This window comes from Canis lupus, chromosome 13 (genome assembly GCF_048164855.1).
Source record: "Canis lupus baileyi chromosome 13, mCanLup2.hap1, whole genome shotgun sequence".
NCBI lineage: Eukaryota > Metazoa > Chordata > Mammalia > Carnivora > Canidae > Canis > Canis lupus.
Genome location: NC_132850.1, coordinates 16145087 through 16171759, shown reverse-complemented (window position 1 = coordinate 16171759; position 26673 = coordinate 16145087). Strand labels below are relative to the sequence as shown.

At 39.5% G+C, this 26673-nt stretch overlaps 1 protein-coding gene and 1 pseudogene across 4 annotated transcripts in view; both read right to left on the bottom strand.

The window, feature by feature from the left end:
* The window catches only part of TESK2 (testis associated actin remodelling kinase 2), a 143785-nt gene that overhangs the window by 83491 nt on the left and 33621 nt on the right, over window positions 1-26673 (bottom strand). For 3 of the 4 annotated variants that reach the window (XM_072772408.1, XM_072772406.1, XM_072772407.1), the window contains exon 2: window positions 24296-24608. In XM_072772408.1, the coding sequence (XP_072628509.1) occupies window positions 24296-24517 (222 nt within the window). In that variant the 5' untranslated portion in view covers window positions 24518-24608. Of the gene's footprint in view, window positions 1-13280; window positions 13990-24295; window positions 24609-26673 lie in introns of those variants that run through there. The other variant, XM_072772409.1, reaches the window with a different exon arrangement.
* Window positions 5277-5578, bottom strand: LOC140602142 (large ribosomal subunit protein eL36-like; annotated as a pseudogene).

The window sequence follows — 26673 nt, the reverse complement described above, 5'->3', positions numbered from 1 at the left end:
CTCTCCCTCTCCCTCTGCCCCTCCCATTCATGCTCAATAAAGTAGTTAAGTCATTAAGTAATTTTTGAACCTAAAAAAAAAAAAAAAGAATGTGGTTCCAAAACCATATTCTCAGACCACTAAGAAATAAAATTAGAAGTCAACAATAAAAAGATAATTAAAAACAAGCAAAGACAATATTATTTATTCAACATCTATCGATTTTCCCCCTTTTCTTGACTAACAGGACCAAAGAGGCAGCACTGTACTTGGTTAATTAAAACATTCAATCTGGCAGTCTTCCTTGCAGCTATAATAGCCAGGTAACATATTACTAAGTAAGGAGATGTAAGTGGGAATTTCTAGGAAGGGATTCTGGAAATGCTTTCCTGATGAAATTGTCATCCTCCTTTTTACAGCCTGAGGCAAAGATGAGGAGCTTGCATCAGAAGCAATTACCTTGTAACCCACAGGCCAGAAGTCCCACCCTAAAAAAGACAGAAGAAGCTAGAAGCCTGATTTGTTGACGACTTTCTCAAGAAGCTGTAAAACATAAGCATTTCTCAAGATTTCTTAAGAAAAATTAATCCCGGAAAAAAAAAAAAAAAAAAAAAGAAAGAAAAATTAATCCCGGGATGCCTGGGTGGCTCTGCCTTCGGCTCAGGCTGTGATCCCAGAGTTCTGGGATCCCCATGGGGAGCCTGCTTCTCCCTCTGTGTATGTCTTTGCCTCTCTCTGTGTATCTCTCATGAATAAACACATAAAATCTTTAAAAAACGAAAAAAAAAGGAAAATTAATCCCTTATTTGAATAAGCCATTACGTTCAGGTTTCTGTAATATACCCAAAGATAATCCTAACTGATTTTGCAAAAGATACAAAATAAGTTACAGTTCAACCAAAAATGTAAGAATAAAGGAAGTATAATAATAATAAAAATAAAAGCAAAAGTTAATAATAGAAATCAAAGAAACAACTCAGAGTTTCAACAAATCAAAAGCTGATTTGGAAATAGAAAAAACTAACAAAGAAAAATATCTTCAGTGATTCTGGATCAAGAAAAAAATCTTTCATTTTCCTGCCCCTGCATATCCCTCTAGACTCATTATTAGAGTCTTGCCATTCTTTTACATGTACCCACCAGACTTGAACTAAACCAAATTTCTCACCATTCCTAGAATATTCCTCTGTGCTCCCACACATGCTTTTCCTACTGCTTGAAATGCCCTTTCCCTCACTTGTGCATCAGGCAAGCTCTATTTTCTCCTTCAGGAAAACTCAAGGGTGATCTCCTCTAGGAAGCCTTCTCTGATCCCTTCAAACAATGTTTATACTGGTGCCCAGTATTACATTCCTTAGTACACTATGCATACGTTCACACAATTAGCAAATATGTATTAAGCAATTTCAGGCTCTTGCTAAAGCTCATTTTAGCAATTACTGTGTTTTAAATATATTTCCTGTCTTCCACCTTAAGCAAAGAGCTCTTGTAGGGCACAATTTTATTCCTCTGTCCCTAGCACCCAATGAGCATTAACTAAATATCTGCTGAGTAAATAAAATGAATAAGATAGCAAATAATTACAATAATTATCACATGCTGGAATAGAACTATCAGCAGAGTACTATGAGATCACAAAAGGAAAGCAACCAACCCTCTCACTCTCCTTACTGCAAAATGATACACTCTAGAATCAAATGTTTCTAATATCTCTCATATGCCTTCGCATATATCATATGTTTACAGAAACAGAAGCACTGAGTAAATGCAAGTTATACATACAACTTGTGTACTTCTAATTTTTGTTTTCCCAGATGAATTATCTGGGAATTAAGGTGAAGGATCTTAGCAAGTATTTCTGCACAGCAATACAAACATTTGCTACCTGATAAATTATCACTTGATGTCTCCTAGTGCTGAGCTCAGCCCAATGAGACATCTCTACAAAATTCTTTACTAATTAGCCCAATTTTCCACACCAGCTCTAGAGAAAATATTAAATGTACTGAATACGGCCAAAGGCTACAATCATACACTACTGTGTACCTTAAGTGTACATATGATAGAAATATAGTGCCTTTAAAATCCATCTCACACACACACACACATACACCAAACACTGAACCTTCCCAGAAAAGCTCCCTTTCTGAAACCCCCTGTACCTCAAAGAGGTTGCAGAACCAGATAAATGCAACAAGGAAAACAATAGGAAATTTAGCAAGAAGAAGTTTTGACAGACATTAAGGATATGCAACAAAGACCATTATCAAGGTGCAAAGCCCTAAGCAGCATTGAACGATCATCCTTTCTCCCATACTTTTCAATGCTAAACTTCTTTAAAAAGTGTGGTGGAAGGTGGAGAGAGACATTTGTTTCCCTCTTTATACTCTCTTTTGTAAATCTCTGTAATATGGTGTCAGTCCCTTAGACATTATGTTTGGTAGATCTGGCACATTCCTTGTACTTTAGGAACCTATCTCTGACTACTACTTGTCTCTTTTCCTTCTTCACAAACTCCATAAATAAAGGTACTTAAAGTTCAAGCCTCGCTGCTTTAGTGTCTCTATCCGTACTCTTTTCCTTGACTATTTCTGATAGCATATTGAAAACATTTTGATAGTTTAAAAAAATGTGCTCAATTCCTATATAACACTGCTTTCATGCCAGAGTAATATTGTACAATGAAGGGTTTTCTCTATATTTATTCTTCCTTAATCTCATTTTTTTTAGAATCCCAGCATGGGGCTTAAACTCACGACCCTGAGATCAAGACTTGAGCTGAAATCAAGAGTCAGATACTAAACCGACTGAGCCACCCAGGCACCCTGATCTTACTCTTGATATCGAAGGTTACCTTAATTCTCTGACTCCGTGGAGCAATTTAATTCTGAAATGGCTGGTCTGACATGAGGGGACAAATATAGACAGCCAGACACACACACACACACACACACACACACACACACACACCTTGCTCACTGATGTTTTGGAGTTGTGGGTAGTTAAGATCACTCCCAGAATTCATTACTTTGTTCCTCCAAACAGCCCTGGTATAAACTGACATCTTATAACACTAAAAATTGGGACCTCACGAATGCCTAATGGGCTTTCTTCTAACCTTCACTCTCAGGTAGAACACGCACTACACCTCACTTCATCCTCACTATTTTGCTCTTGTCATCTTGCAAAAGCTGCCTTATACACCTCAAAAAACTATACAGTTTAATTCTCTGACACAGTGGCTATTAAAACATACAGTCATTACCTCTTGCAGTGTGATGAAAACACTTTTTATAGTGAAGTCTCACTCAGAGAGGCAGATGGAAAAGTACAAACATAACCATGAAATAAAATATAGAGAACTTGAAAAAAAATCCTGGAGTATTTGTAGATCCAGGCTGCAACAACGATCATATTTTTTTTTAAGATTTATTTATTTATTTTATGATAGAGAGAGAGAGAGAGAGAGAGAGAGAGGCAGAGACACAGGAGGAGGGAGAAGCAGGCTCCATGCAGGGAGCCTGATATGGGACTCGATCCCGGGACTCCAGGACCACGCTCTGGGCCAAAGGCAGGCACTAAACCACTGAGCCACCCAGGGATCCCCTGATCATATTTTTTTTTAAAAGGATTCACTGTCTTGCAACTTTCACAAGTTGTTGTTTGAGAAGCTAAAAAATTATAGGCAGTTAGGGCAATAAGACCATTTCAACAACACCAGCATTTTAAGACCCAGTACCATATTTCTCAGACAAAGCAGACAAAACTACCAGAGAACATGAAATCTTTACCTTCCCAAGCACAAAAATAAAACATATAGAACAAAATAACATTCGCATACAAAAATGCTCCTCCCTTTTTTTTATTTAAAATCAATTAACTAGGCACATCTGGGTGGTTCAGTGGGTTAAGCGTCTGCCTTTGGCTCAGGTCATGATCCAGGGGTCCTGGGAATCGGGCTCCCTTGCTCAGTGAGGAAGTCTACTTCTTCCCTTTTTTTCTGCTCCTCCTCCCATTTGTGCTTGCATGTACTGGCACTCTTTCTAATAGTTAAAATCTTAAAAAAAAAAAAAAAGTCAATTAACTTACAGTGTATTATAAGTGTCATAGGTAGAGTTTAAAGATTCATCAACACCCAGTGCTCATTACATCAAGTGCCCTCCTTAATACCCATTATCCAGTTACCCCATCCCCTCACCCACCTCCCCTCCAGCAACCCTGTTTGTTTCCTAGAATTACCCCTTACTTTCTTTATAGTACAACTGTTAATACTGCTACAAATTTAGAGTTTGCGTGATAACTCCACACGCACTAAATAATAAATGTACAACTATGAATGTGAATAAATCAATTTTTCAGTACCCAAGCAGATGGCAGATATCTGGCTCTTTTAGTTTATAAGTTTACTGTTTCTTATAGCTTAGCACTTCCAGACATGGTGCTTTCAATTTAGGAAAATATACCAGGGGAGAAAGTAGGAACTTAAGCCTCTAGCTTATGTAACTAGCTGTATACTTACAAACTGAATCAGGTTGAACTCTCTGTAAGATTGTGTGTGTGTGCGCGCGCGCGCGCACACGCGCAGTGATGTGCATATATATGTGTACATATATATACACACACACATATATACATTATAATATCCTATATATTTAGTATAAGTATGTAAAAATTAATAATAATATTTGGAGCACCTGGGTGGCTCAATCAGTTGAGTGTCCCACTCTTGCTTTCAGCCTGGGTCATGATCTCAGGATGGCTGGATCAAGACCTGTGTAGGTTCCATGCTTATCAGGGAGACTGCTTCAGATTCTCACCTTCTTCCTCTGCCCCTCCCCCCACTCTCTCTCTCTAATAAGTAAAACCTTAAAAATAATAATATTGGAGCACCTGGGTGGCTCAGCGGTTTAGCACCTGCCTTTGTCCCAGGGCATGATCCTGGAGTCCCGGGATTGAGGCCCACATCAGGCTCCCTGCATAGAGCCTGCTTCTCCCTCTGCCTGTGTCTCTGCCTCTCTCTCTCTCTCTGTGTCTCTCATAAATAAATAAATAAAATCTTTAAAAAAATTTTTTAATAATTATCTTTAAATTTTTTCTTGTATAGTGGATCAAAAGTAGGTATAATATTCTATTCACCAATCACACAGATAGGTATTCAAATCCTAGCTGTACCATTTACCTATTGGCAAGACACTAAAAATTTTTGGACCTCAGTTTCTCTCTCTCTCTCTCTCTCTCTCTCTCTCTCTTTATTTTTCAAGTTTCAAAAAGCTCTATTACCCCTTTAGGAGAGGGATTCAATCTGTTTTAGCTGCCACTTTCCTCATGGCTCCCAGGAAGTTGGCTCAGCTCCTCTCTCTTCCTCTTGGCATGGATGCATGTCCCCACCCTTTTCTTGATGAACTTGAGTGCACGCTTTTCCCTGGAGACCCTGAGCAGCTCCACACTACAACACTCATATGGAGAGAAGCCACACACCTCTCGGATCATGCCCTGCACAAACTTGGTGTGCTTGGGGAGGTGTCCACAATGGCAGCTGTGCCTGGGCTGGCTTGTGGCTTTTACTGAGGCCCAAAGTCATAGGGTAGTACAGAGCCATAGCTGTTGCTTCTTCTTTTTTTTTTTTTTTTTCATAGCTGTTGCTTCTTAATGGCTCCCATGGAAGAAGCGGTTTACTCATTTATAGAAGTAGAACCACTTAAAAAATTGCTGTGGTAATTAAAATAACATATACAAGTTCTTAACACAGTACTTAGCACAAAGAACTCAAAATCTTAACTGTATATGTAACAAATAATAAGTAGCCCTTACATAGGATATATTATGTGCTAGACATTCTAGTATTTTACATATACTAGCTCATTACATCCTCTCAACAACCCCATAAGGTAGGTACTATCATTATCTCCATTTTGCAGATGAAGAAACTGAGGCACAGAAGGCAAGTAACTTGCCCAAGGTTAAAAAGCTTATAAGAGATAAAGCCAAAATTCAAATAGGGGCAGAGTCTCTCTCTTATGTTGCCACTTGATGCATTCTTTTCTTTTTAATTATTTTTTTAATACTGAAATATAATTGACATACAATATTATAGAAGTTTCAGGTATATTGATTAGCAAATGCTATACATTCTTATAACATACATACTTATTTTTTTCCTAATGCAACAAATATTTAGTGAGTGCCCTCTACAAGGCAAAATCTGTGCTAAGTACTAAAGACACAAGGACGAAAAACACAGGGAGGTTTGATCTAACAGAGAAAGGCAAACTCCATGTAAACAAAATGTCATAAAAAGTATCATTGCTCTGATAAAAATCTGTACAGGGTATACAGGAGAAACAAAGGGGGGGAAGAGGCAATCATGCTATGAAAAACACAATAATGATAAGAAAAGAAGGTATCTGATATCACATAATCATCAAAAATGAAATCACATAGGAGTGTCTGGGTGGCTCAGTCAGTTAAGTATCAGACTCTTGATTACAGCTCAGGTCATAATTTCTGCGTTCTGAGATCCAGCCTCACGTCTGCTTGGGGCTCAGCGTGGAGTTGGCTTGAGATTCTCTCTCCCTCCCCCTCTGCCCTTCCCTTAAAATAAATAAATAAAATTTTTAAAAAATTATCTCTCTCTCTCCCTTTGCTCCTCCCTGTCCCCAGAGGCATGCACACTTGTTCTTTTTCTCTCTCTCTCTCTCTCAAAAAAAAAAGAGAGATTGTAACCCATCTCACTAGGAAATTCACTTGCTAGCTGCCATATGAAGCATATCAAGCTGAAGCCCTCAATTCAACAGACTGTAAGGAATTAAATGCTGCCACCAACCACATGAGTTTAGCAGCAGATCCTTTCCTACTTGAGCCTTGGATAAGATGTCAGCCCTAGCTGACACCTTTAATTTTTTTTTTTAAGTTTGCTTTTATTTACGTAAGTAATCTCGACATCCAACACAGGGCTTGAACTCATGACCCTGAGTTCAAGAGTCCCACTCTCTCCCAATCACATCAGCCAGGCACCCCACCTGAGCTGACACCTTGATTGCAGCTTTGTAAGACCATGAAGCAAGGGACCCAGCCAGCTAAGTCATGTCTGGACTCCTGAACCACAGAAACAGATAGAGTAAATAGGTGTTCCTTTAAACTACTGCATTCATGGTAATATTGTTATTAAGTAATAGGTAACCAATATGCTATACTTCTTTGTGTTGCAATTACCCTTGTAATTATTTAATGTTTACCATTAGATTATAAATTCCACAAGGGCAAGAATAACAAGTCTTTTTTTTTTTTTAAGATTTTATTTATTTATTTATTCATGAGAGACACAGACAGAGAGAGAGATAGACACAGGCAGAGAGAGAAGCAGGCCCCTCACCAGGAGCCTGATGTGGGACTCAATCCCAGGACCCCGAGATCATGCCCTGAGACAAAGGCAGATGCTCAACACTGAGCCACCCAGGCGCCCCAACAAGTCTTAATCATTACTGTATCTTAGCACTTAGCACAGTGTCTAGCATATAAAAAAACTACAAAATAGTGAATGAATGGATGGATGCCTACGCTATGCTGGGCACAGTCTTATATCCTAGAGAAACAAAAATAAATAAGACATGGTCCCTGTCCTCATGGAGCTTAAAGTTACATGGGATGACAGACACTCTAAACAAATAATTTCAACAGAATATAATAAAGGTAACAGAGGTTTCTGTGAAGACAATGGGTATGTAACTCAGACTGCCAGGATCCAACTATGAGTTAATCTTATATAGTCAAGATTTATGTTGGACAGATTACATGATCTTATATACAGAAAATTCTAAAAAATAAGAGTTCAGCAAGGTTATACAGGATACAATACAAGGGATCCCTGGGTGGCGCAGCGGTTTAGCACCTGCCTTTGGCCCAGGGCGCGATCCTGGAGATCCGGGATCGAATCCCACGTCGGGCTCCCGGTGCATGGAGCCTGCTTCTCCCTCTGCCTATGTCTCTGCCTCTCTCTCTCTCTCTCTATCATAAATAAAATAAAAATTAAAAAAAAATTATTATACTAGCAATAAACAGTCTGAAAAAATGAAATTAGAAAAACAATTCCTCTACAATAAAACTACTAGAAACTAATTCCTATCCCTAGAATCCAGGGTGACTTGGGCATTCCCCTTGTAGGACATAAAGTTCTCTCCTGAGGCAAAAAGAGTGCCGTTTTGGCTACATTTTTCCCTGTGGTATCTCTGGCTGTCACTTCGGAGGACACCAGCTGGCTTTGGACTGACAGTGGCATTCTTCCATTACCACTTCGAATACTTTCATCGTTGAAATTAAAAGAAGAGTCCTCATTGCATGAGTATAAGAATCCTCCCAAACCAAAAGATCACTCTCCTGGGTTTGTTTCGTTTTGTTTTGTTTTGTTTGTTTAGCTAAACTCCTTTTATTGTAGTCATGCTGGCAACAGGGAAAGCTGTATCAATAGGCTCATTAGAAGGATGAACGGAGGGTGCCTCGCTGGCCGAGTAGGTTAGGCATCTGCCTTGGGCTCAGGTCATGATCTCAGGGTCCTGGGATGGAGCTCCAGGTCAGGCTCCCTGCTCAGTGAGAGGCCTGTTTCTCCTCCCTCACTGCTCTCTCGCTCTCTCGTAAATAAATTAATAAAATCATAAAAAAAAAGAAGGATGAAGTGAGGTATCTACCATGATTATTTTGTAGTATGGTCAGGTAATAAATGACTACTTTCAAATGGGGGAGAAAAAAGGGTTCCTTGCTCAGCAGGGAGCCTGCTTCTCCCTCTGCCTGTCTCTGCCACTCTCTCTCTGTCTCTCATGAATATACAAATAAAATCTTTTTAAAAATTAATTTAAAAAAAGAAAAAGAGAAAACAGCAGGTGCTGGCAAGGTTGTAGAGAAACCAGACCCTTGTATTTTGCTGGTAGGAATGTAAAATGATACAGCCAATGTGGAAAACAGCCTGGTAATATCTCAAAAAGTAAATCTTGAGTTACTTTATGACCCAGTAATTCCACTTCTAGGTATATACTCAAAAGAACTGAAAACTAGTATTCAAACAAATACTTGAACACAAATGTTTATAACTGCACTATTCACAAGAGCCAAAAGAAAACAATCCAATATTTATAAACAGATGAAGGTTTTTAAAAAAAATGTGGTATTATCCATATACTGTAATATACTGGGCCATAAAAAGGAATGAAGTGCTGATACATGTTATAACATACATGGATCAATGTTGAAAACATTATGCTAAGAAATTAGTCATAAAGGCTACATATTGTACAATTCTCTTTATATGTCCAGAATAGGTAAATCCATAGAGACAAAATGTAGGATAGTGGTTGTCAGGGGCTGAGGGAAAGGAGAAATGGGGAGTGACTAATAATGAGTACAGATTTTCTTTTAAGGATGATCAAAAAAAAATTTTTTTATTTTTATTTATTTAACATAGTCACACACAGAGAGAGAGAGAGAGAGAGAGAGAGAGAGAGGCAGAGACATAGGCAGAGGGAGAAGCAGGCTCCATGCACCGGGAGCCTGACGTGGGATTCGATCCCGGGTCTCCAGGATCCCGCCCTGGGCCAAAGGCAGGCGCTAAACCACTGCACCACCCAGGGATCCCTGCGCCACCCAGGGATCCCTGCACCACCCAGGGATCCCAAAAAAATTTTTAATTAGACAGTGGTGATAGCTGCACAACCTTATAAACAAAATAAAAAACACGGAATTGTTTGTTTGTTTATTTATTTATTTATTTATTTATTTATTTATTTATTTATGAGAGAGAGAGAGAGAGAGGCAGAGACCTAGGCAGAGGGAGAAGCAGGCTCCATGCACCGGGAGCCCGACGTGGGATTCGATCTCCGGTCTCCAGGATCGTACCCCCAGGATCGCGCACTGGGCCAAAGGCAGGCGCTAAACCACTGCGCCACCCAGGGATCCCCGAATTGTATATTTTTAAAAGGAGAATTTTATAGTATGTGAACTATTTCTCCATAAAGCCATTCATAAAAAGAAAAAAAGTCATATTGATACTTTGTCCTGGAATGGGATTCCAAGTTTTACAGTTTTCATAATACAGAGTTATGTTAAAATACAGAGTTGTATGTATGTATGTTAAAATACAGAGTTATGTCATGGAGTAATAAAAGGTGAGTTATCTCAAGTCACTGGAACAATCATCTTCCTAGAAAGTCTCCTTCCAATCAAACTCCCAAACAAAACAAGGACAGTATAAAAAGAAGGTAAGAACCTTCTACTAGGGACGCCGGGATGGTTCAGTGGTTGAGCATCTGCCTTTGGCACAGGGTGTGATCCTGGAGTTCCTGGATCGAGTCCTGCATCAGGCCCCCTGTATGGAGCCTGCTTCTTCCTCTGCCTGTGTCTCCGCCTCTCTGTGTCTCTCATGAATAAATAAATTAAATTTTAAGATTTTGCCTCTCTCTCTCTCTTGCTCTCTGTGACTATCATAAATAAATACAAATTTAAAAAAAAAAGATTTTATTTATTTATTCACGAGAGACAAAGAGAGAGAGGCAGAGACATAGGTAGAGGGAGAAACAGGCTCCCTGATAGGAGCCTAATATGGGACTCAATCACAGGACCCTGGGAGCAAAACCTGAACCAAAGACAGATGATTCAACCACTGAGCCACCCAGGTGGCCCTAAAACTGAATTATTTTATTTATTTATTTTTAAGATTTTATTTATTTATTCATGAGAGACACAGAGAGAGAGAGAGAGAGAGGCAGAGACATAGGCAGAGGGAGAAGCAGGCTCCATGCAGGGAGCCTGACATGGGACTTGATCCCAGATCTCCAGGATTACCCCCTGGGCCAAAGGCAGGCGCTAAACCAATGAGCCACCCAGGGATCCCCAAACTGAATTCTTTTAAAGGAATACAAGCAAGCCACATAAATCCACATTCCTCAGTGTGAAGTCATCCTTCAATCAGTCTTTCTTTTGATATCTAAGGGCAACTGAAAGTCCATAAGTTACCTGTATAATTTGTATTTCCCATACCAGAAGTCAAATATTTCCTTTTATTGCTAGTGATACACTTTTTATTTAACCTGACCTTTAAAACTCTGTAGTCATCTGTACTTTGTAATCAAAGATAAAAACTAATCATATCCTACCTTTACTATAGTTATCAGACCTAGGATTGGCAAACTTTCTATAAAAGTTTAGATAGTAAATATAGTAGGCTTTAGGGGCCATATGGTCTCTGTTACAACTATTCAATTCTGTCATTGTAGCACAAAGGCAGCCATAAAATATACATTGACAAATGGGTGTGGATGTGTTACAATAAAACTATTTCTTTTAAGATTTCATTTTATTAAAAAAAGATTTCATTTTATTTAAAAATTTTTTTTCATTTTATTATTTTTTTTTTATTTTATTTTTTTTAAGATTTTTTTTTAATTTTTTTATTTATTTATGATAGTCACACAGAGAGAGAGAGAGGCAGAGACACAGGCAGAGGGAGAAGCAGGCTCCATGCACCGGGAGCCGGACGTGGGATTCGATCCCAGGACTCCAGGATCGCGCCCTGGGCCAAAGGCAGGTGCTAAACCGCAGCGCCACCCAGGGATCCCTTTTTTTAAGATTTTACTTATTTATTCATGAGAGACACAGAGAGGGAGAGGGAGAGACACAGGCAGAGGGAGAAGCAGGCTCCATACAGGGAGCCTGATGTGGGAATCAATCCTGGGACTCCAGGATTACGCCCTGAGCTGAAAGCAGGCACTTAACCGCTGAGCCATACAGGCATCCCAAGATTTTATTTATTTGTTCATGAGAGACAGAGAGAGAGACAGAGACATAGGCAGAGGGAGAAGCAGGCGCCCTGCGGGGAGCCCAATGCAGGACTCAATCCCGGGACCCTGGGGTCACGACCTGAGCCAGAGGCAGCCACTCAACCACTGAGCCACCCAAGGTCCCTAAAATTTTATTTACCAAAAAAGAAGGTGGCAGACTATCATTTATCAAACCCTGTATCAGACTATTACATGTGAGAATAAATAAATAGACCCGTTTCTCTCTTTCCCAATGATAATGTTCTCACCATAAAATTAACTAATTACTTTCTAAAATACCACAAAATAAAATTAACTAGCTTTCTCCTATTTCATAGTGGGCATTCGTAGTGGGATAATGCTAGATCTTATTGCCAACTATAAAGACCAAGTTCAGGTTTGAGATTTGTACTATACACACTATACAGAAAGACTGAGCCAAGAAATTAAAATAAAGCCTTTAGGTTCAGATCTAGGACATATAGGACTCCAGGAGAGACAAATGTGAGACTGCCATATTAAGCAGGTTTACAACCTAGAACACAAGAACTCCAAGGAAAATTATCTCTCACTGAAAACAGACTTTCAATAAAAAAAATATAAATCACAGGAGAAATGAAAATCCATGAAAAAGAACCAGCGGACCAAATAATGCAGAGTCCACACTCTAAGAACTGCAACTAATCTAAAAGAGAAACAAACAAACAAAAAACATTTATATGGTCAAAATTTACTCATCTCTATGAAAGTATATTAGAAAATCTACAAGAAATAATAATTTTCTAGTAAAATATAATTTACCAAAATTGAACCAGAAGAAACAAAATTCTAAATAGACCAATTACCCCAGAAAAAGAGGAAAAGTATCAAAGTGCCTGACCAAACACCTTACAAGGGAATTCTATCAAATATTTAAGGAATATTTCTTTTATTATTTTTTTTTATTTTATTTTTTATGATAGTCACAGAGAGAGAGAGAGAGAGGCAGAGACATAGGCAAAGGGAGAAGCAGGCTCCATGCACCAGGAGCCCGATGTGGGATTCGATCCCGGGTCTCCAGGATCGCGCCCTGGGCCAAAGGCAGGCACCAAACCACTGCGCCACCCAGGGATCCCTAAGGAATTTTTTTTTTTTCCCCCTAAGGAATATTTCTAATGTCATTTCAAATGTTCCAAAGCACAGAGGAAAAAATATTGCAAATAATTTTTTTGAGGCAAGAATAACATTGCTATCAAAACCTAATAAAAGCATGAAAGAGAAAACCACAGACTGTTCTCACAAATATCACAAAACACCCCAGCAAAAAGATGTTGGAGGCACATGAAACAGTAATATACCAGGAATGCAAGGATAGCTCACTACTGAAACACCTACTAATATAACTCACTTTACTAAGAAGTCAAAAGAGAAAAATATTTTTTGTATTAGAGTTCTCCAGAGAAACAGAACCAACAGAATATACACAGAGAGAAAGAGATTTATTATAAGGAATTGGCTCACATGATAATGGAGGCCGAGAAGTCCCAAGATCTGCAGTCAGCAAGATGGAGACCCAGGAGAGACAATGGTGTAGTTCCAGTCCAAGTCCGAAGGCCTGACATCCAAGACAGCTAATGGTGTAAGTTCCAGTCCAAAAGCTGGCAGGCTCAAGGCCCAAGAATATTTTGGTTCCAATCCGAAAGCAGAAAAAGAACAATATTGCTACTCAAGCAGTCAGGGCAAGGAGGGGTTCCTTCTTAATCAAGGGTCAGTCTTTTTATTCTATTCAGACTTTCAAATTTTGGATGAGGGCTACCCACATTAGGAAGGGCAATCCACTTTTCTCAGTCTACTGATTCAAATGTTCATCTTACCCAAAAACACTCATAGATACACCCAGAATAATGTTTTATCAAATATCTGGGCACTTGTGGCCCAGTAAATTGACACATAAAATTAACTATCATATCACAGATTCTGAAAAGACATTTGGTAAAATTAAACATTCATCCTTCATAAAAATAATTCTTAAGAAAATAGAAAAATTTTTGTTAAGATTTTAAAGATCAAGGGTGCCTGGGTAGCTTAGTCAGTTGAGCATCTGCCTTTGGCTGGGGTCATGATCCCAGGATTCTGGGAGGGAGCCCTGCATTAGGCTCCCTGTTTAGCAGGGGAGTCTGCTTCTTCCTCTTCCTATGACCCTCCCCCTGCTTGTGCGTGCTCTCTCTTTCTCTCTCACTCACTCTCTCTCCAATAAATAAATAAAATCTTTTAAAAAATAGAGATGAAAAAAGATATACTAAGATAATAATAACCAAAACAATAGGCAAATGCACACAACAAGGAAGAAGGTACACAAACTAGTATCAGAGAAAACAGAAATCAAAGCTAAAAGCATAAGGTGGGACAAAAATAGAACTGATATTTGTAAAAAATACAATCCATAGTGTACAGTCCAATAATAATCATAGGCATTATTAATAACTAACTCACAAAATGGCCTAGAAATAAGTAACACACTGATAGTTAACACACTGAGAAATCTATAAATATTAAGTAATTCTAATAGCCTTTTTTTAAGAAATAGATCAAGCAGACCAAAATAAGCTAAAGCATATAACACTGAATAACACAATACAAAAAGCTTGATACAACAGAGACATATAGAACTTTATGCAACTTTATGCAAACAAATACACAAAACAGAGAATTAATGTTTCAAACACATTTGCAGCATAAAAAAATATGACCACGTATTAGGTCAAAACAAAATCTAAGTATATTCCAAAAGACAGATATCATATAGACCATTTCCTTTGATCATTATGCACTAATATTAGAAATTGAATATCAAACAATTACCAAAAAACAACTTACCATAAGGAAATTTTACAACTTCATTTTACATAATCTTTGATTAAAAAGAAAATCAAACCAAATTACATTTAAAAATTATGAAAGCTCATAAAAACCTATGATATGGCCAAATCAAGAGGAAACTTTTTTTTTTTTAAAGAATTTTATTTATTTATGAGAGACACAGAGAGAGAGAGAGAGAGAGAGAGAGGCAGAGACACAGTAGGACACAGGCAGAGGGAGAAGCAGGCTCCATGCAGGGAGCCCGATGTGGGACTCGATCCCAGGTCTCCAGGATCACACCCCAGGCTTCAGGCTGCGCTAAACCGCTGCGCCACCGGGGCTGCCCGGAAACTTTAAAGTTTAAATGTATACATTAGAAAATAATAATGGCAAAAACTGATATAAGAATAAAATTACAGAAGCTAGATAAAGAACAAAATAGATCTGATAAGAAATAACCAAAGGAGAGTAATAAAGATAGAAGTACAAAATAGTGAACCATAGCACATGCAAATAGAAGATAATCAATAGAATCAAAAGTAATTATTTGACTGTGTCAAGTTCTGCCCAAGGTGGAGTTATCAGCAGATTTGGCAAACACATGGAGTCAACTTTCCCTAGACACGTAGAAGGGCAGGAACAATGAACTTCACAACTATCTCCCCAGGTCCCCAAATCCTTCATTTCTTAAGCCTTTGGTTTATCAGTAAACAGCAGTTTTGTTCATTTTTCTTTTTAAAGGCAAATCCTTTAAGAGGAAAAGTAAAATAAATCTGTGTTAAGTTTGATTTAAAAAATGGAAAGAGAAAAAAAATAAAAAATAAAAAATAAAAAAAATAAAAAAAATAAATGGAAAGAGGACACAACCACATTAGAGAAGGAGAGAGATACCGATATGGTAGGTAATTACTACATTAGTTACAATTATGTTTGGCAGCAAATAACAGGGATCCAAATTTTCTGTCTTAAGATTGTTCTGTCACATAAAAGTCTGAAGGAGGCGGGACACACAGTGGTTGAGTGGCTGCCTTTGGCTCAGGGCTAACACATCAGGCTCCCCACAGGGAGCCTGCTTCTCCTTCTGTCTATGTCTCTGCCTCTCTCTGCTAAAATCTTTTAAAAAGTCTGGAGGAGGCAATATAGGACTACACAGTCCTGCTCCATAAGACCTGTAAAAGCCAGGGTCTGTCTTATTCTGACACAGGTCTTCATTCCCAAAGTCTTTTATAATATGGATTTTTTTTTAATTTTTATTTATTTACGATAGTCACACACAGAGAGAGAGAGGGGCAGAGAGACACAGGCAGAGAGAGAAGCAGGCTCCATGCACCGGGGAGCCCGACATGGGACTCGATCCCAGATCTCCAGGATCGCGCCCTGGGCCAAAGGCAGGCGCCAAACTGCTGCACCACCCAGGGATCCCCCTCAAGGTCTTTTATCATCCCAGATGTCTACACTCTAAACAATATGAAGGAAGGGGATCCCTGGGTGGCGCAGCGGTTTGGCGCCTGCCTTTGGCCCAGGGCGCGATCCTGGAGACCCGGGATCGAATCCCACATCGGGCTCCCGGTGCATGGAGCCTGCTTCTCCCTCTGCCTGTGTCTCTGCCTCTCTCTCTCTCACTGTGTGCCTATCATAAATAAATTTAAAAAATGTTTAAAAATATATATATATATATTTTGGGGGCAGCCCCGGTGGCTCAGCGGTTTAGCGCTGCCTTCAGCCCAGGGCCTGATCCTGGAAACCCTGGATCGAGTCCCACGTCAGGCTCTCTTGCATGGTGCCTGCTTCTCCCTCTGCCTGTGTCTCTGCCTCTCTCTCTCTCTCTCTCTCTCTCTCTCTGTGACTATCATAAGTAAAAAATAATAATAATAAAATAAAAATAAAAATATTTTGGTACGCCTGGATGGCTCAGCGGTTGAGCGCCTCCCTTTGGCCCAGGGCATGATCCTGGAGTCCCGGGTTCGAGTTCCACAACGCGCTCCCTACATGGAGCCTGCTTCTCCCTCTGCCTGTGTCTGTGTCTCTCATGAATAAATAAACAAAATCTTTAAAAAATAATAAAAATAAAAATATTTTGAAAAGTTACTTTAAAATTTACCTCTACATGCTCCCCAAACCAAAAGGTTTTACAGGAAAGTTCTACTAAGCCTTTCATGAAGTTCCTATGCAATGTGAACCATTCCACAATATAAGGTAAAAAAAATCTGAAAGGCTTCCTAACCCCTTCTATAAAACATAATTCTAATACCAAAATTAAACAGACTATCAAAAAATAAAAACTATAGCCCAAGCAAATCAAATCCAGTAGTATATGAAAAAAAAAATACATCATTAGCAAGTATTCTTTTTAAAGATTTTATTTATTTACGAGAGACAGACAGAGGGGGGGTGGGGCAGACACAGGCAGAGCGAGAAGCAGGCTCCATGAAAAGAGCCGGAAGTGGGGACTCGATTCCAGGTCTCCAGGATCACACCCTCGGCTGAAGGCGGCACTAAACTGCTGAGCCACACGGGCTGCAAGTATTCTTTATCCTAAAATTGCATGGCTAAGCAAGAGATTAAGTATTCACATTTTTTACAGATGAAATAGAAAATGTATGGAAAATAAAATAGGAACAAAGAATACTGACAAAAACAGAAAAGAGTAACAAAATATGGTAGATACTAATCCAATTGTATGAATAATCACCTTAAAAATAATAATAGGGATCCCTGGGTGGCGCAGCGGTTTAGCGCCTGCCTTTGGCCCAGGGCGCGATCCTGGAGACCCGGGATCGAATCCCACGTCAGGCTCCCGGTGCATGGAGCCTGCTTCTCCCTCTGCCTGTGTCTCTGCCTCTCCTTCTGCCTGTGTCTCTGCCTCTCTCTCTCTGTGTGACTATCATAAATAAATAAATAAAAAATTAAAAAATAATAATAATAATCACCTTAAATATCACTGGTCCAAATACACCAATTGATAAACCACTTCAGGGTTGCCTGGGTGGGTCAGGATTTAAGCATCTACTTTTTGGCTCAGGGCGTGATCCCGAGGTCCGGGATCAAGTCCCACACGGGGTTTCCTTCAGGGAGCCTGCTTCTCCCTCTCCCTGTGTATCTCTCATGAATAAATAAACAAAATCTTAAAAAAAAAAAAAAAAAAGACTTTATTTGAAAGAGATAGAGCACAAGCATGCATGGGGGACAGGGGCAGAAGAAGAGGGAGGAACAGACTCCCCCATGAATGAGCAGGGAGCCTAACGCAGGGCTCAAGACCCGGACCCTGGATCATGACCTGAGCTGAAGGAAGAGGCTTAACCGACTAAGCTACCTAGGGACCCCTAAAAAAAGTTTTTTTAAGCATATAATAAAGGAATAGTATGAACAACTCTATATCCATAAACTTGATAACCTCGATTAAATAGACCAATTCCTGAAGCACCTGGCTGGCTCAGTTAGTAGAGCATAGGACTCTTGATCTCAGGGCCTTGAGTTCAAGCCCCACACTGTTATTCAAATAGAGCTTACTTTAAAAAAAATAAAAATAGGGGGATCCCTGGATGGCTCAGTGGTTTGGTGTCTGCCTTTCGCCTGGGGCGTGATCCTGGAGTCTCGGGATCGAGTCCCGCATCGGGCTCCCTGCATGGAGCCTGCTTTTCCCTCTGCCTGTGTCTCTGCCTCTCTCTCTCTCTCTCTCTCTCTCTCTCTGTGTGCGTCTCTCGTGAATAAATAAATAAAATCTTTAAAAAAAATCTATCAATCAACTAATTAATTAAAAATCGGGGCTCCTGGGTGGCTCATCTGCCTTCAACTCACGTCAGGATCAGGGCCCTGGGATCAAGCCCTATCAGGCTTCCTGCTTAGTGGAGAGTCTGCTTCTCCTCTCCCTCTGTCCCCCTTCCCCACTCACGTTTTTTTCTCTCTCTCAAATAAATAAATAAATTTTCTAAAAGAATAAATAAAACTAGAAGAAAACATTGGGGAAAATCTTCATGATATTGGATTTGGCAAGGATTTCTTGAATATCACACCAAAAGCACAAGCAACATAAAAAAAAAATAGATAAACTGGACTTATTCAGAATTTAAAACCTGTATACAGGGATCCCTGGGTGGCGCAGCGGTTTAGCGCCTGCCTTTGGCCCAGGGCATGATCCTGGAGACCCGGGATCAAATCCCATATTGGGCTCCTGGTGCATGGAGCCTGCTTCTCCCTCTGCCTATGTCTCCGCCTCTCTCTCTCTCTCTCTGTGTGACTATCATAAATAAATAAAAATTTAAAAAAACAAAACAAAAAAAAACCTGTATACATCAAAGGATATTATTGAGAGATTTAAAAGACAGCCTACAGAATAGGAGAAAATATTTTCAAACCATATACATATATACAAATAGAACCAATTCAACAGTGGGCAAAGGAATGGTGAACAGATATATGAAAAGATGCTCAACACTGGGACACCTGGGTGGCACAGCGGTTGAGCATCTGCCTTCAGCTCAAGGTGTGATCCTGGGGTCCGGGATCGAGCCCCACATCAGGATCCCTGCTAAGAGCCTGCTTCCCCCTCTGCCTGTGTCTCCACCTCCCTCTCTCCCTCTCTCCCTCTGTCTCTCTCTCTCTCTTCTCTTTCCCTATGTCTCTGATGAATAAATAAATAAAATCTTTAAAAATAATGCTCAACATCACGCATCATTAGGGAAAGGCACATCAAAATCACAGTGAGATATCACCTCATACCTATCAGAATGGTTAAAATCAAAACACAAGAAATAACAAGTGTTGGGGAGGAGGTGAAGAAAATGGAACCCTCATGCACTGTTGGTGGGAATGCAAATTGGTACAGCCACTGTAGAAAACAAAAAATTAAAAAATAGAATTACCATATGATCTAGTAACTCTGCTACTGAGTATTTACCCAAAAAATACAAAAACACTGATTCAAAAAGATATATGCATGCCTATATTTATTGAAACATTATTTACAATAGCCAAATTACAGAAGCATCCCAAGTGTCCATCACAAAATGAATGCATAAAGAAAATGTGGTATATATCTACAACACAATATTATTCAGCCATTAAAAAGAATGAAATGGGGATCCCTGGGTGGCGCAGCGGTTTGGCGCCTGCCTTTGGCCCAGGGCGCGATCCTGGAGACCCGGGATCGAATCCCACATCAGGCTCCCAGTGCATGGAGCCTGCTTCTCCCTCTGTCTGTGTCTCTGCCTCTCTCTCTCTTTCTCTGTGACTATCATAAATAAATAAAAAAAAAAAAATTAAAAAAATAAATAAATAAATAAAAATAAAAAGAATGAAATGCAGGGGCACCTGGGTGGCTAAATTGGTTGAGCATCTGCCTTTAGCCAAGGTCATGATATCTGGGTTCTGGGATGAAGCCCAACATCAGACTCCCTGTTCAGCAGGGAGTCTGCTTCTCCCTTTCTCTGCACCCCACTCATGCTCTCATTCTCTCTCAAATAAAGAAAATATTTTCTCAGCTTTTTAAAAGATTTTTACTAATATACTTATTTATATATTTATTTATTTTTATTTTATCTATTTATTTGACAGAGAGAGTGAGTACAAGCAGGGGGAGTGGCAAGCAGAGCAGGAGCCGCACAACAGGCTTGATGATGGGCTCGATCCCAGGACTCTCCAACCATGACCTGAGCCAAAGGCAGACTTAACCAACTGAGCCACCCAGGTGCCCCAATAAATAACATCTTAAAAAGAAAAGAAAAGAAAAGAAAAGAAAAGAAAAGAAAAGAAAAGAAAAGAAAAGAAAAGAAAAGAAAAGAAAAGAAAAGAAAAGAAAGAAAGAAAGAAAGAAAGAAAGAAAGAAAGAAAGAAAGAAAGAGAAAGAAAGAAATCTTGCTATTTGCAACAACATGGATGGATCTAGAGGGTATAATGCTAATTGAAATTACTCAGATAAAGACAAATACCTTATGATTCTACTCATCTGTGGGATTTAAGAAACAAAACAAACAAAGAAAAAAAAAGAGAGAGAGAAACCAGAAAACAGACTCTTAACTACAGCAAATACACTGATGGTTACCAGAGGGGAGGTTGGCTGAGGATGGGTGAAATATGTGAAGGGGGGATCCCTGGGTAGCACAGCGGTTTGGCGCCTGCCTTTGGCCCAGGGCACGATCCTGGAGACCCGGGATTGAGTCCCACATCGGGCTCCTGGTGCATGGAGCCTGCTTCTCCCTCTGCCTATGTCTCTGCCTCTCTCTCTCTCTCTGTGACTATCATAAATAAATTTTTAAAAAATTAAAAAAAAAAAAAGAAATACGTGAAGGAGATGAAGAGTACACTTATCACGATGAGCCCTGAGTAACGTACAGAATTGTTGAATCACTTAGTTATACCTGAAACTAATATAATACTGTATGTTAACTATTGGAATTATTTTTTTTAAAGATGGGCAAAGGATTTAATAGACATTTCTCCAAAGAAGATACATAAAAAGTCAATAAAAACAAGAAATGATGCTGAACATCATTAGTCACTTGAAAAATACAAATCATAGCCACAGTGAGATATCACTACATACCCACTAGGTTTGCTACATTTAAAAAACTGAAAAATAACAAGTGTTTGTGAAAAAATGGAAAAATTGGAACTGTATTCATTGCTCGTGGGAATGTAAAATGGTGAAGCTGCTGTGGAAAATAGTATGGTGGTTCCTTTGAAAGTTAAATATTGACCCAGTGAAATTATGCAGTCCAAAAAACACAAATACTGCATGATTTTGCTTATATAAAGCATCTAGGGCAGCCCCGTTGGCGCAGCGGTTTGGCACCGCCTGCAGCCTGGGGTGCGATCCTGGAGACCTGGGATCGAGTCCCACATCAGGCTCCCTGCATGGAGCCTGCTTCTCCCTCTGCCTGTGTCTCTGCCTCTCTCTCTCTCTGCGTCTATGAATAAATAAATAAAATCTTAAAAAAAATAAAAATAAAAATAAAGCATCTAGAGTAGTCATATTCACAGAAACATAAAGTAGAATGGTTGCTGCCAGGAGGTGAGGTACAAAGGAAGGGGAAAGTTGTTTAATGCATATAGAGTTTCAATTTTGCAAGATGAAAAAGTTCTGGAGATTGGTTGCACAATGATGTGAATATCCTTAACACTATTTAACGATACACTTAAAAATGGTTGAAAATAAATTTTATGTTATGTGTATTTGACCACAATCCCAGATCCCAGGATCACGCTCTGAGTGGAAGACACTCAACGGCTGAGCCACCCAGGCATCCCCAAAAGGCAAATTTATAAAGACAACAGAACACTTTAAGAGGGAATGAGGGTAGGAGGAAATGAGGAGTTGTTATTCAGCAAAGTATAAAGTATCTGTTTGGGATGATAAAAAAGTTCTGGAAACATAATGGTGATGGTTGCACATAACATTGCAAATGTACTTACTACTGAACTTGTATGCTTAATATGGTTAAAATGGTAAATTTTATTTTCTTTTATATTTTACTACAATAAAAAAAATAAAAAGAGAGAGAGAGAGAATAGAAGGAAAGGTATAAGAAATGGTGAGTAAGCAACTATACGGCAGTGTCTTTGATCCAAAAAAGAACATGACGGAGGGGCACCAGGGTGGCTCAGTTGGTTAAGCCTCTGACTCTTGATTTCAGCTCAGGTCCTAATCTCAGGATCATAAGATTGAATCCCACATCGGGCTCCACACTGGGCATGAAGCCTGCTTAAGATTCTCTCTCTCCTTCTCTCTCTGGCCCTCCCCAAATTCTCTCTCTTTCTCTCTCTAAAAAAAAAGAGAAAAAAAAATAAAAAAATAAAAAATAAAAAAAAGAGAAAAAAATTAAAAAGAGAGAGAGAGAGAAAAAAAACATGAGGGAGTTTAGCTATAGGGGCTGTTAGAGTCAAAATATATTTATTCTCCTTTAAAGATTTTTTAAGGTGAGAGAAATAACAGAAGGTTTATATGTTGATGGGAATCATTTAATAGAAAGTGAAACAAGTAGGAAAGAGGGGAGAATTTCTTAGGTGATGTCTTTGAGTAGGGAACTAGAAAAAAGAAATAGAATACAAATGGAAATATGGTTTAGATTGGAACATGGGTAGTTTATCCATAATGACAGGTATAAAGATTAAGTAAGTAGGTGAAGATGTGAGTTAGTAGCTATTTGTGGTGACTGGGAGCTGTTCTCCAGCTTGCTTCAATTTTCTCAGTGAATTAGGAAGCAAAGTCATCACTGAGAAGCAATACCAAATGTTGGATAAGAGAAGAAAAAGTATGGAATAACATTCTGGGAAAGTAAATGAACCAGGGAAATATGAATACTTGGGAGCACTAAGGGCTTAACTTTTTAAAAAATAACCAAATAAAACTATATGTGTGGGTATGTATATGTTATATACACCTTCTTACATGTATATATACATTTTTTTAAGATTTATTTATTTATTCATTCAGAGAGAGCGAAGAGAGAGGCAGAGACACAGGCAAAGGGAGAAGCAGGCTCCACGCAGGAAGCCCGACGCGAGACTCGATCCCGGGTCTCCAGGATCACACCCCGGGCTGCAGGAGGCACTGAACCACTGTGTCACCAGGGCTGCCGCCCTATATATAAATTTTTATATATGTATAAGACATGTGTGTATAATATGTGTATAAGCAAAGAGTCTAGAAATACACATATCAAATTGTTAATAGTGCTTATTATTGGAGAAAGAGATATATACCAGGTGGGAGAATAGAAGAGACTCCTATATTATTTGGATTTTTGATCAGTATGTATTATTTTTATAATTAAAATAAAATAGATGTTAATAAATTAATTAAAGTAGATGTTAATAGTGTGAGAGGACAGTTTACCTATATTTTTTATTATTATTAAAATAAGAGCCTTGGGACACCTGGGTGGCTCAGTGGTTGAGTGTCTGCCTTTGGCTCAGGTCATGATCCCAGGGTCCTGGGATCGGGTCCTGCATCGGGGTCCCCACAGGGAGCCTGCTTCTCCCTCTGCCTATGTCTCTGCCTCTCTCTGTGTCTCTCATGAATAAATAAATAATATCTTTAAGAAAAATAAAATAAGAGCCTTTATAAATGTCTCTAGAGAGATAGGAGAGGTAAAACAGGATATAAATAACCATTATGTACAACTCCCAGTGGTAAAATTCTCCCAGCCACCCCCTCTAGCTCCAAAGTGTCTGAGGCAAAGATTAGGCACCACCAAGTAAATACAAAAATATCCAGATTCTGACTCTAGACACTGATGGAGAAGGGGCAGGTCAGGCCTCCCAGGCATAAACGGAAGGAGCAGATATGATGTAAGTCACAGGAGAGTTTCTATCTTCAGGGTGATTCCAATCTGTTGGCTGGCTCAGGCCATCCCTGGAACCTCCTGCATTCTCCTGTTGTTGAGTGCATCTTGGAACACATGTACTGATGGCTCCAGGGTCCCACCAGCAAGTGAGACCCAGTATCTTAGCCAGGGCCACAGCATCACATGTGGACCAGCAAGAGAGCAGCAATGGCCAGGCCCAGAGCCATCAGCAGTCCCGAAGCAGGAGAGGACAGTTTAGAACACTGATCAAGAGCCACAGCACCCTCATCCCAATTAGGCAAAGCCTAATGCCCTAATTATACACAATTATCAACTCAGCAGTAAAGCTGATTATCAACAAAACAAAATGAGAAAAGCAGAAACATCACTCACCTTGAACACTTCAGAGAAGAAGCCAGACCCTATTTTTTCACAGGTGAAGTCATCTAAACGAGTCAGTCTAGAAAAGGCACTTATAAGAGCTCGATATGAAGATGGCCGAACTCTTCCCACTTGGGTCATGTTCCCATCTCCTCCACCACCTCCTTCAAAATCTTCAAGACGCTCCACACGTGGAGGAAAGCCTGCAATTGAATTCCGTTTGCTCCGATCCATAATCTCAATTATCACTTTTTTTTCTTCTTTTAAGAAGGAACTCCACACATAGTAAAATTTTGTTGAGTTTTACTTCTCTTCCGGTTTGATGCTAAATAAAAGATCAGAAAGATATTTCATTAAAACCATGAATATTAAATACATGTAAACCAATGAATTATCATTGCAAAAATATTTGCTCTTTCACATTCTAGCTCTTGATTTTCAGATAAAAAAAAAAAACTTTATACCTTTACTTTCAAAAAATACTTATATATTTAAAGCCTAAGACATAATCTTTAAAATGAGTGAACTATAATAAAAATCGTCAACTACATTCTAAAAAACAAAATACCGGGAAATCCCTGGGTGGCTCAGTGGTTTAGCACTTGCCTTAGGCCCAGGGCCTGATCCTGGAGACCCGGGATCGAGTCCCACATCGGGCTCCCTGCATGGAGCCTGCTTCTCCCTCTGCCTCTCTCCCTCTCACTCTCTCTCTCTCTTTCTCTCTCTCTCTCTCTCTGTGTGTCTATCATGAACAAATAAATAAATAAATCTTTAAAAAATAAAAATAAAAAAACAAAATAACAATGATAATATCTATCATTCATTGAGTGTCTACTATCTAGCAAACATAGTATATGAGCTGTACATATGGGATGCCTGAGTGGCTCAGCGGTTGAGCATCTACCTTCAGCTCAGGGCATGATGCTGGGTCTGGGGATCGAGTCCCACATTGGGCTTCCCGTGGGGAGCCTGCTTCTCCCTCTAACTATGTCTCTGTCTATCTGTGTGTCTCTCATGAATAAATAAATAAAATCTTAAAAAAAAATAAAAAAAAAAGAGCTTGGGGAATCCCTGGGTGGCTCAGTGGTTTAGCGCCTGCCTTCAGCCCAGGGTGTGATCCTGGAGTCCCTGGGACGAGTCCCGCATCAGGCCCCCTGCATGGAGCCTGCTTCTCCCTCTGCCTGTGTCTCCCCTGGTCTCTCTCTCTCTCTCTCTCTGTCATGAATAAATTTTTAAAATCTTAAAAAAAAATTTAAAAATTATTTAAAGAGCTGTACGTATGTCATCATTTCATTCTCAAATAATCCATGATATAAAATTATTATGGGGGCACCTGGGCGACTCAGTTAAGAGACTGCCTCTGACTCAGGTCATGATCCCAGGATCCTGGGATCAAGTCATTTGTCGGGCTTCCTGCTCAGTGGGGAGCCTGCTTCTCCCTCTCCCTCTGCCTCTCTCCCAGCTCATTCTCTCTCTCTCTCAAATAAAATATCTTTATTTTTTTAAAGATTTTATTTATTTATTCATAGAGACAGAGAGAGAGAGAGAGAGGCAGAGACACAGGCAGAGGGAGAAGCAGGCATCATACAGAGAGCCCGACGTGGGATCCGATCCAGGGCCTCCAGGATCACGCCCTGGGCTGCAGGTGGTGCTAAACCGCTGCGCCACCGGGGCTGCCCTAAAATATCTTTAATAAGTAAATAAGTAAATAAATAAAAATAAAATTTAAAAAAATTATGTTCATTTCATAGAGAGGTCAAGTAGTCATACTGTCATTAAATGGCAGAGATAAAATTAAAATGCAAGACCTTCTAATTCAGAAGCCTATATCCAGGGGCAGCCTGGGTGGCTCAGCTGTTTAGTGTTGCCTTCAGCTCAGGGTATGACCCTGGAAACAGGGGATCGAGTCCCACGTCGGGCTCCCTGCATGGAGCCTGCTTCTCTCTCTGCCTGTGTCTCTGTCTCTGTCTCTCATGAATAAATAAATAAAGTCTTAAAAAAAAAAAAAAAAGCCTATATCCAGGGGGGCCTGGGTGGCAAAGGTGGGTAAGCAATGTACTCTTGGTTTTGGCTCAGCTTTGCATCTGGCTCTGGGTTCAGTGCAGGATCTGCTGGAGACTTTCCCTCTCCCTCTGCCCCTTCCCCCATCACCCCTTTTCCCAACACATGCACACATGCTCACGGTCTCTCGCAGTCTCTAAAATAAATCAATCAATCCTTAAAAAAATAAAAGCCTATATTCATACTAATGCCCTTCATAGCCTGCATTACATCATTTTCTCTTTATTTGAAAAGTAAAATCCAATATATATAAAACAATGGCAAAGATTTTATACCATAAAATTATTTTATTTATAGATTTTATTTTTATTTATTAGAGAATAGGAATG